The 18375-nt window shown below is 36.9% G+C and overlaps 1 protein-coding gene across 5 annotated transcripts in view; it reads left to right on the top strand.

Moving 5' to 3' along the window:
• The first annotated feature begins 208 nt into the window (after positions 1-208).
• Positions 209-18375, top strand: part of LOC107597530 (synaptotagmin-like protein 2) — a 32725-nt gene continuing 14558 nt past the window's right edge. Inside the window, exons 1-19 of one of the 5 annotated variants that reach the window (XR_001610468.1) lie at positions 209-261; positions 1759-1975; positions 5110-5261; positions 5376-5496; positions 5940-6006; positions 6823-6919; positions 7021-7824; positions 8488-11037; positions 11646-11738; positions 11991-12038; positions 12171-12265; positions 12360-12464; positions 12700-12869; positions 12970-13072; positions 13460-13621; positions 14467-14560; positions 14899-14998; positions 15109-15314; positions 15428-15673. Coding sequence is in view for 2 of the 5 variants with exons in the window: in XM_016288630.1 (XP_016144116.1) it covers positions 1875-1975; positions 5110-5261; positions 5376-5496; positions 5940-6006; positions 6823-6919; positions 7021-7824; positions 8488-11037; positions 11646-11738; positions 11991-12038; positions 12171-12265; positions 12360-12464; positions 12700-12869; positions 12970-13072; positions 13460-13621; positions 14467-14560; positions 14899-14998; positions 15109-15314; positions 15428-15576 (5217 nt within the window). In the remaining 3 variants the exon portion in view is untranslated. Of the gene's footprint in view, positions 262-1758; positions 1976-5109; positions 5262-5375; positions 5497-5939; positions 6007-6822; positions 6920-7020; positions 7825-8487; positions 11038-11645; positions 11739-11990; positions 12039-12170; positions 12266-12359; positions 12465-12699; positions 12870-12969; positions 13073-13459; positions 13622-14466; positions 14561-14898; positions 14999-15108; positions 15315-15427; positions 17704-18375 lie in introns of those variants that run through there. The other 4 variants (XM_016288631.1, XM_016288630.1, XR_001610470.1 and 1 more) reach the window with 4 other exon arrangements.

The raw sequence follows: 18375 nt of genomic DNA, 5'->3' as shown, positions 1-18375 counted from the left end.
TGTAAAAAGACAGAAAATGTGGAATATAAACTATTTAAATGTTTGCGTGTAACGAATTTAATACGCCCGCCGTGTACTTCTGATTGGAGCGTTCTATCTTGGCGCGTCGCGTCGAGCGCTCAAACGCAGCCTTTGATTGGTCTAATGGAAGCCGACGTCAAGACTCCGTCCAACCCTGAGAGACGCGTCGCTCACACACTGAAGATGTGTTCTGTGCTGCGCGTCAGTCAGGCGCTCCAGAAGTTCTGCCACGGAAACAAGGTGAGCTGAAAAGAAATTCATATCGACATATAGCCTACCTGGCGTTTTGTATGCCTATGTGAAGATTGTTTTAGCACTGTAGAATATATTCACCAGCATCTAAAGTTTCATGAAATACTTCATGAATATATTCTACAAGGTTGTCACTGTGCTTTCGGTCTCGAGTAAACTACATGAAAAGTAAAGTGTTGATCGATGGACTGACATAAATCATATAAAGCTGTATTTACACTATTTATATTACGGGGTTAATAATCTCCGGTTGGTTTTGATTATTTATCGAAATGATTCTGATATGAAGGAAGTGACAGGTTCTTGTGTTCATTCTGTACAGATGTTGCACTGATGAATGCAATGCATTTATGACGATTAAATATAAATGCAATACGGAGGATTAATGAATTTATTAGAACACAGCCTAACAGAAAAAGAGCTCATGAATCCCGAGACAGCAGTGATTTTATCACTGAAGACAAGAACAGACCACATTATCCTGTTTTTAAAATTCAATTACATGTCTATAAGTTCAACTAAAACTCCTAAAGCTCCAAGGTGAGCTTCTTGAGGTTAAACTATTTTACATACCCAGAAAAAAAGCTTTAATTTATTGTTACTTATCTTGTTTATTAAAAGTGCAATTTATCTTGCATTTCATAAAATGCTGTTTGTTTACTAAGAACTTAATGCAATTTGCAATGAAGAGCCTCATTTGATGAGTCAAAAGCCCTTTGGACAGAAACAGGATTCAGGATGTGACATTACAGCATCAAATCCTGCAGATCAACCAGCATGTTAAATCCATTACTCATGTGCTCTTGATACATGGTTTGTTTTCTTTAATTAAAACAAATACATTCATAATTTCAGACTTGAGTCGGACTCTCATTTGAGAATATGTATTTCTATTTAACGTCGTTATTAAGCTCCTCGCCAATGTAAAGTATTTACATTTCAATGCTATTTTATTGTTCGCTGATTGTTTGTATAATGTTATGTATTAGGCTGACTTTGTCATTTCTTTGAGGCTTGTTTTGTTCCAGGTATAACCCAGAGTAAATAGTGTTTCAGTGAGCTGTTTTCAAATATTTGCACTGTTAACGCGACACGCCGGTGTCTTAAGCATTAAATATGCTCATATGATCATTTAAGGAAACATTTTACTTAACAAATGGATTCAAGTGTGTTATTATTTTTCTGTTCATAGAAATAAACCAATAATACTAATAGAACATATTGAAGGTCTGCCCCATGCTCATGGTCAACTGACAGTGCCGTCACATGTTTTGTCTAATCTCAGCGTTCTCTAAACAGGCTCTCACTCAACATCATTGTGCACTTATTTAGAATCACATTTCATTCCAAATGACATCAAATTCAGCATACAAATTGGGTTACATCTGTCCTTTCCATTAAAGAAATGATTATTTTCATAGAAAAGCCACTTGATCAGAAAGAGACTAATGGAGAATCTAAGATGTTTTGGCATGCTCATTGCAGGTGCCGTAACTGAGCATAATGAAATGAAGGTGATTCAGGAAGAACAAGAGATAGTCATGTGGATTCTGTGAGTCTCGGTACTAGAGTACCCAACTGTGAGAAGAACAGTGGTCATCATGATAGACCTGAGCCACCTGACCGAGGAGGAACAGGAGATGATCATGATGGTTTTGAAGAGGGACGCTGAGTTGAAGAAAGCAGAGGAGGAACGAATCAAGTAAGACTGCTTTAGCAGCATAATCAAACTTTTATTTGTAGGCTAAATGCCCCCCCTTAATGAAAATTGTAGCTGATATCAAAAACTCAAGTAGTGGCAGCAGTGTGATATGCTATTTTTAATCAATTTTAAATAGTATTTTTTTTCTATATTGTATAATTATTATAAATGGCATTTTATGATCTCACATCAACTGAGGATATTCATATTTACAAAAAATATTTTGACTGAAAAATTAATGTGAGACTAACTGCAAAAAGCTAAAAGGTGAATAAAATATGAGCAAATCTGATATACAGTTTCCCTTTTATGTTCACATAAATTTTAACTTATTACTCTTCAAAAGTTTGGGGTTAGTAATTAATACTTTTATTCATCAAGGTCACATTAAATTGATCAAAAGTGAAAGCAGACATTTATAAATCCAAAAAAAAAATCTGTTTGAAATTAAAGCAGCACAACTGTTTTTGAGCATCGAATCAGCATATTAGAATGATTTCTGAAGGATCATGTGACGCTGAAGACTGGAGTAATGATGCTGAAAATTCAGCTTTGCCATCATAGGATTAAATTACATTTAAAAAATATATTACAATAGAAAAGTTTGTAATAATATTTCACAGTATTACAGTTTTAGTTTATTTTCGACCAAATAAATGGAGCCTTTGTGAACATAAGAGACTAAAACTTTTGCATATGTGGTAATTTTTTACACATATCTAATGAAATACATCAAAATACAACATGAAAAAACAGAACATTAATCCACAGACAAACAGTGAGGGGTTCATCCACATGAACGCCATTGCGCTAGCAAATGATTTGTTCTCATGTTTAATGCTTTGAACGGAGACTTGGAAGTCTACATGAAAGGAAGAATGCAGAATCTGGCCATGTCTGGGTGATTTCCCTGTGGTTAGCCTCAAGTACTCAACCTTACATAAAAGGATTAAAGTCTACCCTTGTGGAATAATTGTCTTGGCCTTTTCACATGACCAACATACGTTGCCCTCCTTCAGAAGTGAAGATGTGTTCCAATGGTTGATTCCAAACACATGATTTTAATCAAACTACTTTGAATGACTGCAAATGCTCACAATGTCTTTATTAAGGTTGTTTTGAAATTTTAGCTATTTGTAGCATTTAAAGCTGCAGTCCGTAACTTTTGGCGCTCTAGCGGTTAATAAACAGAACTGCGTGCGTCTTGCGGAAGAACATTGTAGCCGGAGCTACTTCTCTCTGTTTATGTCTATGGCGAATCACGCAGGTACTGGGCTACTCCGCAGCGGTACCTACCCAGACCAGTCTAAATAGTCCGAATATAAACACTTATTATAGGTGTACCGTAGTGATTCAGGACAAGCCAAAACAAGGTTTGGAAAACGGATTCATGGTGTACTCGCTTATTGTATAAATTTGGTAAATTTTGAACACAAAAAAGTTGCGGACTGCAGCTTTAACATTAACCAGCTCTCAAACAAGTCATAGTATAATTATTATTTTCGACCCTTTGAGCTGTTTTTCTTAAGGAATCATTCGATAAAACTCTTCATCATTGGTGTCTGAATACTTAACAGGGTACAGCTACTAGGAATATGGATAGTACCCCTTACGAAAAAGAAGTTTATTCAAGTGTGCTATTAGTATACTTCTTTTAAACAAAAAAATAGGAAAGTATACTTTTAGTCTACTTTGTATGTACTTCTCAGAAATGGGCTTTATGTACTTCTCAGAAATGTACTTAAAATGACATTTAAGTATACTTGATTTATAGCCTACTTAGAAAAAGACAAAATATGTTTGAGCTATACTTGTGTTCCTAGAATCCGTGTTTTCATTGTTATATGGTAGGGGGCGCTAGTACACATCTTCTGTACAGAATTTTCAAAAAACACAAGTGAAGAAGAAACCGAAACAACAGATGCTTCCACATGTAATCTAACATGATCATTAGACATAAAACAGCATCAAAACTGTGTAAAGTTAATGTAATGTCAACCAATCAAGAGGTAATAATGACTGTCAAGCTTTGGGGTGTTGATCGACTCGATCTACGTTTTGATTATCGTTCTGAATCCAATTCATAGTCTTTTTTTCAGCTTTTTGTTCAAAATGTTGTTTATTTTTTATTATTATTTATGAAACTTACCCACATTCAAGTGTTTAAAAAAGAATGCATGAAGCTAGAATAAAATGTTTTTGTATGTTCAGATATTTATATAACAAAATATATACAAATTAATACCTAAATAGGGACATAGTAGCATACTTAAAGTATGATGTAAAGTTCACTTAAAGAAAACTTACGAGTATACTTGCAGTATAAAACTACTAAACTAGTAGTTTACTGAGACTATACTTCAAAGTGTACTAAAAATGCTACTACAAGTATTTAATTAGTAAACTATCAGTATACCTATAAGTTCACTTTTAGTATAGTTGCAGTACAAGCTAAAAATATTGTTGTAAACTAGTTGTGTACTCAAAGTTTACTACTGTTATACTTAAAGTATACTTAAAAGTATACTTTTATATACTAGAAAGTGGGCCAATTTAGTCCCAAGGAGTATCGGAATAGTACACTTACAAGTATACTACTAGTACACTGATATTTGTACACTTGCTACACAACTTTATTTAAGTATACTTAATAAAATAAACTTGAAGTATACTACTTTTTGGTAAGGGACCTAAGCACCCATTATAAGAGATTTAGTATTTGCAAAGCAAAAAGACTCAGTTCTTGAAGACAGTGTTGTGTATAAAGAATGTTATTGATTTAGGAGGGTCTAATACAGCAGAGCCGTGTAATTTAAAAAATAAATAAAGTGCAACGAGGGACCAACATTTGGAAAGTGCCGTTTGGAGCTTCTTAGCACTCAAAGAACTGCCTGACACATTTGTACATAAAACAAATTCAAAATTTTGTGAGCAAACAACCGAAGATGTGATGAGTGCAGTGCATTCTGTCCTTGATTGCTGATGGAGTAAACTAATTTGCGGCCTATGGAATGCATGGTATTTGTCCAAAGGACCATGCTGAGATAAGACTATATTAGGTTAGATGCATGTTGCTGGGAACTGTTGACTTAGATTTTTCTCACCCAAAGTTGAATCTCTCATTTGACTACCAGACAGCTGCAGAAAGCCGTCCCAGAGGAAGACAAATGCAAATTTATGTCAGGGGAATGGTTCTACAAAGTGAAGTCACAGAGACACCAGGACAGAATTCATGGCTCTGAAATCATCATGGCATCAATGAAGCAAAGGAAACCCTCAGTTGTTGGTGAGACCAAAAAGCCTACAGTTCACACAGGAAACTCTTATAGAAATCTTAATTAAATGCTTTGTTAGCAAGCATATCAAACACCAGTAAACATCTCACTATCCTCATATGCAGAGTATTTAACCAAGTCGTGGGGCGGCAAATCCAGAAGCATCAGCCGAAAGGACAGTGATGGCATCATGACATCACCTAATGTAACACAAACTACTGAGTCTTCAGAGCAGCTAAAAGAGAGGTAATGCTAGATGTTCACAAAAGCACAGACATCAGCATCAACGGTTCAAGTGCGGTTGGCATAATCCTACACTGTATATTTAGACACACAGTCTATCTCATCTAGTAGCTCTGTATTCATCAACTTATCCAGAACAACAGGAGTAATAACTGTTCACGTTTGCCAGAGCCCTTTGGTTTGCACTGTGTATGCAACCTCCACCCCTCCCAGGGGCTTTGTGTGCTTTGCAGGTGTGGTGGATACCTTATGATTTCAAGATCTTTATGACTCAACAAGGAGTTTGCACGCTGTCCTTTTAAAGTGCTCTGCCTGTGAAGGTTTAATTGATCCTGGTCATTGCAGGATGTCTGGTAGAACTTTAGTCCAAATCAGCTGGATTTGTTTTCTTTTGTTTCTTATGAATGCAAGCATAAAAATGCAATTGCTATTTGTTTTAAAATTAGGGAAAATGGAGAGATGTTAGAGGTCCAGCAAGAAAAACTAAACATAGGCATGAGATCGCCATCCAAGGTATGTAAGTGCTTATAAAACTATACAGCCATATCAGTGTCAACTGCCTTCACCATTAGTGTATATCCTTGGGAAAAACACTTAAAGGGGTCACATCATAAGGAAACAAAATTTCAAAACTTCCTCTCCAGTCCAAATAGACCACTTATTAAAAATGTGGGAAAAGGTTCCTATACTGAACTCTCTTGACTTACGGCTGTCAAATAAATACATTAACATACTGTATGGCCGCCCACATTTAGACATCGACAACACCTATTTGTATTTAGAAACTTGGTCCACCTGCTCAGTAAGCGGTACTAAGGAGGATACTGCCAAAATATAACAGGCTTTGCAAAGAGGCTGTTATTGAAGGATGGGGCAGTGCAAACAGTATTTACAGTACATTGGACTCATCAGCAGACCTGCAGCTTGTGTGTAAACACAGCTGTTTCTCATGTCACATGCAACCAGGGTGTTAGGTGTAGAGGTATTTAAAAAATTGTTTATTTATATGTACCAGAGAGAGGGTGGAAAATGTTCATAAATTTGATCTAAAATGTATATCTTCAGTAACACTACAGGATAAGGAAATAAATAAAACTACTTAATAAAAATGTATGATATGACCCCTTTTAAGTGCAGGTCACTCTAGTGTGTGAAATTGGAGTGAACGTCAATATTAAATTACAAATAAATCAATATGGCATCAATAATCAATGTATTTCTGCATAGTTGACCTGTTAGCATTCCACTGTACCACCCGCGGAACACTGCATATTTAGGCAAATTTTGCTAATGCTAAGGTGTTAACTTGGTCTCTTTACCTGGTTCCAGCCAAGGCACAACCCATTAAACAGTGTTCCAACAGAGCTTGATTTTACATCAGGACATGGACTCGGGAATTCATTAGACCGAGGCTCTGAATCACAAGGTTTATGTAGCAACTTCTTGTATAATGTTCATTTGTGCTCATAACTTGAAATAAATTTGTTGTTTTGTGTTCTCCCATGCTTATAAGTCTCACATTTGCAGTAAAACTTCAGGAAGTAAGTCATGGTGAAGTTAATAGTGAGGTCTTTAACACCCCACACAACCAACCTCCTGCTCAAAGGCCTGTGCCAAAGAAAAGGACCAAAATTAACAAACCACAGAGCTCTGTCTCAGACAGCACCAGCTCTGTGTCCATCCAGAGTGTGTCCACCACAGCAGGCTCAGGTATCAGGTCTCCACCACCAAGAAGTATCCTCAAACAAAGCTTCAATGAGCCCATTCTCAAGAGTCAACTGCGACAACCAGTAGTATCCCTAAGTTATGTTCGCAAAAACATAAGTCAAGAAAAGGATCTAGAAGAATCTAAACTTTCTCTGAGTAGTACAGAAGAATCAAGTAGCAAAACTGAAAACATACAGCAATTTAGCTCTTCTTCACCACTGAAGTTGCAAAAGTCACGTTTACCAGTTAGAGCTTCATCACAACTGATAAACCCTCCACAAGGCTTACAAGAAAAGCCAAAGATAAAACCACGTCTAAGTCTGAACTCTATCACAAGAGCAGATGATGGCAAAAAAGTGGAAGAACTTCTAAAACAAAGAAGAGAAACAAATAGTTTTCAGACATCAAGTATGGAATTAGAGGGCCAAAACATTTCTGGTGAATTTGACCTTCCTTGTGAGAATGCAATGTTCAAGTTGACAGACAACTCTGAAAAGCCACTGGATGAGATCACTGCCCCTCAACCTACACTGCACAAATCTGGGAACGTGGAAAATCATATGAGTCCGTATCTAAAATTGGAAATGAAAAGAACTGAAGAAAATATGAAGAAAACTGCTGTTGGTATGATCCACATTTTTTAGAAATGTTCAAGATTTGTTAAAGGTAAAATTCACCCAAAAATGAGAATTATGTTATTTACCCAATCCTCATGTCATTTCAAACCTGTACGACTGACTGACTTCTGCTGAACACAAAAGAGATCATTTAACAAGCATCTGGTTAAATTTTGGGTGAACTGACAAACAATGGCAGTACACTGGGTCTCACTTTAGTGCTTAAAGCACCCAAGTGTGTCAACAAAACACACATTTAGCTTGCCGATCATTTCCCAAGTGCTCCAATCAGTTTTGGTGAAAAACAACCTGATATTCAAGCAACTATACACTCATCCAGCTCTTCACACTCCAGTCCAGTAGGTGATGGAAATGTTCACCCTTCTTCTGCTTCAACAAACCAAATGACATGGTACTGCCACCTATATTGAAAATTCATACAATTGGACATTCATTACATTTTCTCCTTTGTGCATCCACTGCTATGTTCTGCAGAAGAAAGAAAGTCATATGGGTTTGGAATGACATCAAGGTAAGTAAATTATGACATGATTTTCATATTTGGGTGAAATAATCTTAAATTTAAATTAAGTTTAATTAAATTATTGCTTACAATAGTGTTGTCTAGATTATGCTCTGGCCATTCAGTGCTACACTGTTTGTCTTACAGATCAACAATTTCCCAGATCCCTCAACATAACAGATACATTCAACAAGACAGATGCCTCTACTGACTGTGAGACTGACAGCAGCCCCCTTGTCTTCAATGTAAAACAAGAGACTAATAACTCAAAACAAGAAGATGCCAAACTGGAAGTCATGACAGATGAGCATATTCCCACACCTACTGATGTACAAGGAGATTCCATTGCTAAAGTTCTTGAGTGGTTTAGCAGAAGCTCAGACAGCAGTGATAGGCTTGATATAGAGAGCAATGTCCAGGACATGGAGGACGACACCAAGATCGATGACATAGACTTTGAAGATGACATTGATCAGAGAGCCAAACCAAGAGATAATGTGTACTTCATCATACCATGCCAAAGTGAAGAGGTTCCATCAGAAGTCAATACATTATTTGTACAACAGACAAATTGGGGAAAGGAACAGAGTGTTGATGAGCCTCCCCAGAATTCTCCAAAAGAACGGAGAAGATCTGAATCTGCTTCTTATAAAGAACCTCTCATCAAGAAGCCTTCTATTGACTCCGCTCTTACTGCAAACAATGTGGGTCCAGAGATCCCAGAAGTGAATATTTCTGTAGGTGGGACAGTTAGTCAAAATGAGAACAGAACAGAGGCTTTTATCAAGAGAGAGGAAGAGACCAAAGTCAAACTGGAAAACAGTGACATCAAGCAGACTCAATATCAGCCAAAAGAAAGAACAGGTGCTGAAGAGAACCAGCGACCAAAGATTGCAAATTTGAGATCATTCTGGCAGAAAGAAAACATTGGTCCAAAGATTTTGACTGGCAAATCTAGTGCACCTGCTAAAAATGAACACTTCGTCCCTAGTGATAATAGCAGAAAGCCAACGGAAGGTGTAAAGGACCAACAGAGAAGTGAACAAAGCTTGAAAGTAACATCTCCAGGACATCAGAAAAGAGAGAGAGTTGGGGAAGATTTAGACCTTGATCATGTTGGAAATGCTAACACCACTTATACACCTCAAGTACCCATTTTTACAGATGGCTCGAAACCACCATTGATATATGCTAATCAGAAGACTGACCAAATTCGTGCAAGCTCTCCCTTAGAGAAAGATGTTACTCTTCCACATTTAAAATCATCTTCGCCATCCCTTGACAGTGGATCCTTGCTAGCGGGTCAAAATGGTGATAGCAAGGGAGGCACAATTAGCATCAACAGTAGTGATGCAGATCACACCATTCCAAAGGAATTAGAGGCAAAATCAAAAACCGCACCAAGGACAAATCAAGTGCCTTTTGTTAAGCAGAATTCCCAGCAAGAGAACATGGCAGAGAGGAATTGGAACAAGCAACTCAAGTTCTTTTGGGAGAAAGATTCTAGAACATCAGCAGCAACTCAAAACAGATTGACTACTACTGCTCGACTGAACCAAAGATTTACTAAATCTGAGTTTGATCTCAGAACAATAGGTACTGAGTATGATGATTATCATGATGATGTTGAGGACAGTACTTTGGCCAGAGGTAGACTGTCTCCCAATTTCTCTGTGCATCCACTATGGAAGGATAAACCAGTTGTGACAGATGGTATGAGCACTTTACAATTTAAGAACCTGCGTGACTTCTGGGGAGGATCACCTACAAAATCTGGGCAAAGGTCACCGTTTCTTGAAAGTGGAAATCAGAGATCATTAAGTCCACAAAGTCAAAATGAGAGAGCCAATGTCAAAGACTTTGTAAATGAAAGCCAGAATAACAAACCATCCTCACAGGCCAAAACTAGAGTATTCCAGTCTCCCTCAAAGAAGAGGATTATGTCAAGACAAGAATCTGGATCAAAAACCGATCAGTCACATGTGGTCTCAGGCGAAGCAATATCCTATGGAGTGTCTCATTCTCTTCAGCAACAGAAAGGCTCTCAGACCTCTTCAGAAGCCACAATGGTACCTAAACCTCAGGTTGGTCAAGAGTCACAACCGAAACACAGTAGAAGAAACAGCAAAGGCAGTCTAAATGGAAAAGCAAATGCCATGCGACGTGCCGCCAGCATGTTTTCTGTGAACACTGTGGTTGAGGAGCAAAGCCAGGACTTAAATCTTCAGTCCAGGAAGTCCCAGGGCCCCAATCTGCAACAGGTTAAAAAGGCACCAGAAGCCATCATCACACAGTCCAGGAAAACACAGGAAGCTAGCTATACCCTGCCAAAAACATCCCCAGAAATCTCTTGGAGAGACAGAGACAAAAACACTCAGAGAAGACCGTCACGTACCTCAGAGGATTCTGACTCTCAACCTCTTGCTAGATCCTTCATTCCACAGGACTACCAGCATTACCTTGGGATCACAGAGGAAAGAAATATTTACACTCCACCTCCAGTTACAGAGCAGGTTGATGATTTTATCTGCACTTCATTTACATCATCTCCAGAGACACACCGCAGCTGTAAGTGTTCCCCTGTGAAAACCAGTGCTCCAGTACAGGGCTCCCCCGACCTATTAGCTAGGAGAGGGAGCCTTGGACGCCACTCAGCCACACAAACTGATGGAAATGCCACTAAGGGGAATTTAAACCGTGAGTTCAAAGCTTTTTCTTACTCTACAGGTTAAGAACAAGGACCCCCTTCATGTATACTTGGAATCCAATGTTAGATAAAAGTATCTGTCAAATGCATACATATAAATCTATAGGATATTTTTCAAGCATTTTACAGGTACACTGTAGCTTAAACAGTTTTATCAACTGCCAGGTGTGAATCGTAAATCTGATTACTTAGAAAAGTAATAATACACCTCTCCTCATCAGATCACACAATTTGAGGGCCAAACTACATGCCAGAGTTTAATACTTAGGTTTAGTGATTTAGAAAAAGTTCCTAACCATAAGTATAAGCATGAAATGTGTGTGCAGTCATGAGAGAATTATTAACATGACTTAAAAGGACTAAATTACCCCAATCGTAATCTATTGACCAATTAGGTATGTGTAATTAAATCAGCGTTGTATTAGAATTTCTCACAGCTTCCCTTTCAAGTGTCAAACAGTAAGTGCTCACATTACACAATAGCACAAGAAAAGGGAACAAAAGACCATCAACATTTTTCTCGCTTCGTGAAATAACTCTTTATACCTCTATGGGATCAAACTTTAAATCTATGGGATCACACTGTTAAATCTTACAGGTGAAAATGAGAGTCCCATTCAGAAAGCTTTGAAACGAGCTTCATCTAGACCTGTGTACCATAAAAGCATGGAAGACATCAGCACTCTTCCTAGTAAGCATCAATCCTCTCTGTCATGTCAAACACTTTTAAAACTGTGTCAGACTATAATTTATATATCGTTTTTCAGCTAAAAGTACCATATCCATATTTAGCTCTTCCTTTCAGAGTTTACTTGTCACGCAGTAGCAGCACAATGCTTCTTCCAGAGTACACCTTATTGTTTGGCTCTAAATGGAGAGTATAGGTGACAACAGTATCTATTCTATTTTTTTCCTGTTTTGTCATTGTGATCTCTTCCCTAAGGACAAGACCAAAAACAAACAAATGACTACATGCAGGGCAATTATGATGGCAAGTTTTGAGCTTATCTTCTTGATAGGTTTTATATGCACAAATTTTGTTGACATATATTTACACATTTATTTGTTTCTATGACATTGGCATTTGCTCTGAATCTCACTCACTCCTGATGTCTTGTTTAAGACTCAAGCACACTTGTCCAGACTTCCTTTGCCACATCAGACCCAGTGCACCTGAAGCAACTCAGCAAATCAGTGCCATCATTCCTGCAAAAAGAAGTTGGTTCATTTGTCTTTTTTTGTCTAAGATAAAAGGCCAAGTAACAAAAAATGTGTGGTGCTCAAAGTGTCTGCAACTGTCCTGTCTTTTAAGAGTGATGGAGGAGAGAGTGACTCCGAGAGCAGCGGTGTACCACAGTGGAATAACAGACAATTCACTGACCTCAGCAACTACTCTGGATCCACCTCCCTGTCATCCGTATGTTCATATTCTATATATTATATACCAAACTATTTACCAAGTTCATGCATATAATATAGTATATACTCCATACTCTTATAGAAACAGAACATGTTTTGCTTAAGTATGCCAATGAATTGTTCACAATAAGACCCAAAAATGAGTTTGAATGTAAATAGGGTCCAATTTAATTTGACGTTAAGCACATTGGTGTACTGGGAATTATTCAGTACTGTATTTCCATCTTCCTCAGGTTAGCGGCAGTGTTGTGAGCGTGTACAATAGTGACTACAGCAGTGTTGACATTCAAGGAGGCATCCAGTTTTCTCTAAACTATGTGCACAAATTGCGGGAGTTCCACATCTTTGTTGTTCAGTGCCAGAATCTGGCAGCAGTGGACACGAAGAGGAATCGATCTGACCCGTAAGACTGCGATCTCAGTACCACCCACCCTTTCTCCTCTAAAAAGATTTTTTTTAACTTATTTTTTTAACTTAAGTTTTCTAACTTATTCTTTTTCTAGGTATGTTAAAAGCTACCTCATACCTGATCCTGCCAATTTGGGAAAAAGAAAAACTGCTGTGAAGAAGAAAACACTGAATCCTACATACAATGAGATTCTTAGGGTAAGAGCATCACTGATAAAATAAGTTAGGGCTAGTTGTCACATGCATTTAAATGTTATGCTTTTAGTAATTACAATATTTGCTTAGTATGCTTACCAAATAAATGGTCTGATATATTTGCACATCACACTTCACTTTGTTGCATGAATTGCGTAATGCTTCAGAATTATTTTACTGTTCATACCGAGCTGAAATGTCTATAATAGGCTGTTTAATGGCAGATTCCATTGTGACAACATGCCCCACTATTGGGTGTGTTCAATTTAGTGGAAAGTAATTTACTTCCAGACTATAATGGCTGAAATGCAGGCCCCAGTCTCCCCTATATGCATTAAACCGAATGCCTAATAATCTAAACCGGTTCATTTTATTATTTGATGCCTACAGTACAGAGTTCGAATGGAGTACCTGATGTCCCAGGTTCTCAACCTTTCAGCATGGCACAATGACACATTTGGTCGTAACAGCTTCCTGGGTGAGATAGAGCTTGACCTCTCCTCTTGGGATTTTAATGACACAGAGTGGAAGCTTTTACCTCTTAAACCAAGGGTATAGTATGAATTTGTTGATAATTTCTCTTACGTGGCACTTGTGATATACAGTATTTTCAAAGTTAAAATACTTCATACACAAATACATGATCTCTTACTCTAATGTTACCTGGACATTATTATATGCTAACCAATAGGATTCATTTTTTGGTTTACTAGTGCAGACTTTCAAATTATTCCGAACACAGAAACATCCACCTTGTTGCATATGACCTATATGTCCCATATGTCCTAAAATCAAAATATCAAACATGTTTAATATCTGCCGACTAGATGGATACACTCTAAAAAATGCTGGGTTATATTTAACCCAGCATTTTTTAGAGTGTAGATCATCCTGAAGCTAAAAAAAAAGAAATAAAAAGAACCTGTGCCCATCATACACTACGTGTTTTTTTGTGTGTGTGAAATCTGACAGTACTAACTGAACAAAAATCTGCAGACGGGTTCTGACTTTCAGCATCTAGCATTGACTTCTCCGGACTGCAAATTGGGACAAAAATCTGTGCAAATGTTAGGAGTATACTGGAGTATGCCGTTTCTGTGCTACTAGTGTCATCTAGTGGAACTACAAAAGTAAAGCATATTTTCAAACAAACTTTGCAGACACCCTTTTCGCACATTACACTCCCCGAATTCGGACCGGTGAAAATCTTTTCACACCCTGATAGCAATCAATAATTAAAGTGGTCTAAGTACATAAATCTATATATAAAAAAGAGACTTTCAACTAGTATAACAAGAAATGTGTCTGGAAAAAATTGCCTACCCTAGCATTAAATATTGCCAGAATTAGTATTTTTGGTTGAATTATGCCTTTAAGCTGTTTTGTTCTGATTCCAGAATCTCTTCTCTCAGACCACAAACAGCCTCCAGCCGTCTGACTTTAGAGGACAGATGAGACTGGCCATACGTTTCCTGCCACATATTTCCCACTGTAAGACTCCACCCTTTACAATCATTTACTATTCACAATAATTCACATTCACACACTGTAAAAAAGTTGTAAATAAATATTATTGGAGTATGTTTTTCAAGAAAATTTTTTTTTCTTCTTCATTTCACCTTTAATTCAATGATTTACTTGTTATTTCTATGTAATTGTTTTTCTAGCAATTTCTAAAGGAAAAATGTTTCCTACACAAAATTATTTTCAGTGCACAGCTGAACTGATATACTGAAAGACAGCACATTATGCCACAGAAAAAGTCAAATGTCAAAGATTTGTCAAATGATCGGTGCTAATGTTTCTTTCTTTAAAAAAAAACAAAACAGCAAAGAACATTCCTGGCTCAGGTGAAGTGCATATCTGGGTCAAAGACTGCAAGAATCTCCCTCTTATCAGAAATCCAACTATTGACCCATATGTAAAATGGTAATAATAATAATAAAAACATTTTATATATATTACGATTGCATGGCATTATAGTTAATTTTCTTGAAATCATCTGAATTAAATACTTGTCTGTTTAATTGTTTGCACAGCTTTGTACTCCCCGACACCAGCAAAAAGAGCCGTCAGAAGACTCGGGTGCTAAAGAGAACAGCCAACCCTATATTTAACCACACTATGGTGTATGATGGCTTCAGGGCAGAGAACCTGAAAGAGGCTTGTGTGGAGCTTACTGTTTGGGACCGTGACCGAATAGCCAATCACCTTCTCGGAGGCCTGAGACTCGGCATGGGCACAGGTGCAGTCCAGTTTTGTATGTTTATGTGTTCTGAGATATATAAACATAAACACATATAAAATACATATTAACACAAATAATTATATGCATTTAAAAGTCAATCTTGTGTACAGGCAAGAGCTACGGAATACAGGTGGACTGGATGGACTCTACAGCAGAGGAAGTGGCTTTATGGAGGAGAATGGTGGAATCTCCCAATGAATGGGTGGAGGGCATGTTACCACTGAGGATGGTAACAGCAGCCAAAAACACATGGAAATGAGATTACAGGGACATTTATCAAAGCACATCTTTCAAATAATATATGTCCTCATAAAATATCTTGTATTTGTTATGATTTAGAACATTTTAGCCCCCATGTTAACATGAGTTTCATTACCAGATAGTATATAGATATTCTCTGGATTTATTTATTACCTTCACTCCTCTGCATGTCCAGTAGGATTGAACAGAGATCAGATTGAACATTCCCACGCAAAATGGAAAATGCCAATAACATATTATATGAGATAATTTACCGATTTCAAAATGCTTTCCATAAAAGTAAGTCATAAGCAGTGTCTAAAGGTGGATAATGAGGTGATTATTTTCTAATGTAATCAATTTTTTAAAAAGGTTGCAGATTTATGTAGCTAATAAACATCCCAAATCACATATTTTATTGATTATAAAGACCTTATATACTGTGGTATATGTTCAAGACAAAATAAAGTTTTGTAGAAGGTTATTAAATCAATGCTGAATAAGTTTAAGGATACTATTTGAGGGTAAAATGCTAAAACCCAAAGCCTTGGCAAAAGCAAAAAATTATTAAACCAGGAAAGGAGGAAGACGCTGAATGTGTGTATTATAACAAAACAAACTGTGTGAGGGAATAGAATTGTTGCCAAAAATGTGCAAAGATAGTGACTGCTTTGTTTGTCAAATATGCCTGTACTAACATCAAAGCTCAAAGGCATACTGTACTACAAGCAAAATAATGCAGGACACACCTAATCAAATAACTAAATACCAAAAGCAAATAAATAAACAGAAAGCTGGTTTACCATGCTGAAAGTTTTTTTTAAATCTAGCTATATCAAAGGTATTTGTACAGTGATAAATTTTACCACACTATTTCACTTTTGCATGCACAGAATACACAAATTAACATCTGGCAATACCCAAGAAAGCAGCACAGGACTCCCCAGATGAATGCAATTATAAAATATGCTACCTTGTTGGCTAAACAATTCTGTTTAAAAGCCAATCACCTAAGTCATAAATTACTGTGATTAACAACACTGAATCAACAGTCATAACAGAGAGAAAAAAAATATTTAGTCTAGAATAAATGGCTATTTTATAGTGGCTACCCTGACTCATTGAGATGAGCACCTTTGTCAGGAACTACTGTATATGAAACTCCTGGTCACTAGCACCACTTAGTGGAAAGAGTGCTGTTTACCTCCTGCTTCTACAGTTCAGAAACATCTTCCTTTGAAAAACAACATAATCTTCATCCATTTATCTGAACAGCTAAATAAAGACATTTTGAAACAATTAAACTCATTGAGGCAGTGCTGTATTGGACTTTGTATTACATGACAATGCAATTCTGACAATGCATATAAATACAATGCACCACTGTTGAAATCTGGTGAAAGGAGGAGGTGAGACCGGGTCACGCTCACAGAACAAGAGCTCTGGTGAGACTGAAGAGAGGAGCAGAGCTGTCTGAACATGTGTACACTGTGCAAGCGGCACATACTCTCTCCTGTCTCAAAGGACTAGATGAACAGCTTCAAGTTCCCCACTTTCTTTCAGAAAAAAAACAAAGAGCATGTGCTCCTTTGGGAGAGAAAGATTTTGTACTGTGATTTACAGATTGCATAAATGGATACACAAAAGTGTGACATTAAATGTTTGCCCTCTTGACCCACATTCTCTCATCAAGACATATAAAGTCAAAATTTGTTAATTATTCACATTTTAAACAAAAAGTCATTTGGAAACAGACATTTGAAATATATAAATGTTAGCTCATAAAGAAGTTTGATGTAATATTTGGATGCCTTTGATAAACATCGACTGTCTGAGATCATAACAAAGAAGTGTGAGGGGGGTTGGTTTCGTACAATATTTGGGACAGATTTTCTGTCTCTTCTTGTTATTTACTTATTTTTTTGGTCTGGAGGTAGCAATATATAAGCAACATTATATACTAGGGATGTAACGATGTACCACGACTCGAGCCGGTTGAAAATCGACAAAAATAGCCGACGATTCAAGTCGGTTGAGACGTTAAATGCTGCGTCTTTGGTCGTATCATGGTTAAAATGCAGAAAGAGTACGGGCAAAGCCTTATTTTGTTTATATGAAGAGTTTTCTTTTATTTGTACACTGTAAAAAATGACCGTGAATTTAACGGTAAAAGACTGTAAAAAATGCTACTGTAAAAACCTGTTAAATGGTTAACGGTAAATTCCCCTACTATATACGGTGAAAAACTGTATTGGACATTACATGTATTGGACATTAATTTTATGGTAGTATACCGTTTTTAGAAGTGAAAAAGTCTGTATAATTTACAGTGAATAACCATAAATTGACATTCCCAGAATTCCCTGCGTTACATTTCAAATTTGATGTTTTTTCTTATCAGGTTTGTATATTAGGGTTGTGTGTTACACCTAATGTTGTTAAATTAATGTTTATTGCATTATTTCAGTTTCATGTGTGTTACCATTATGGTGTTTAGTGTTTGTGTGAATGACACTGTGCATCTTCTATATATGTTATTATTTAAAAGCTGCTTGTGATGGGCTTTGGTTCATCATGTGACTTTCTCATCACCACCTGCATTTGGTGGTTATCAGTGTATTACAAAGGTACAAAACAGATTTCAGTACTTCAATAGGTTGGTATATTAACATTATATCAGTTAATGAAATTACGGTATTTAACTGTAAAATTAAGTTAAAACCGTAAAGCCTAAAACGTTGCTACCGCATTTCTTACAGTAAAATTCCAGCGACCACAGCAATTTTACGGATTTTTTTTTACAGTGTATTACTTATTA

Source organism: Sinocyclocheilus grahami, unplaced genomic scaffold, assembly GCF_001515645.1.
Source record: "Sinocyclocheilus grahami isolate Dianchi unplaced genomic scaffold, SAMN03320097.WGS_v1.1 scaffold233.1, whole genome shotgun sequence".
Classification (NCBI taxonomy): domain Eukaryota; kingdom Metazoa; phylum Chordata; class Actinopteri; order Cypriniformes; family Cyprinidae; genus Sinocyclocheilus; species Sinocyclocheilus grahami.
The sequence above is the reverse complement of the archived record's forward strand: the minus strand, read 5'-3'. Positions and strand labels throughout refer to the sequence as shown.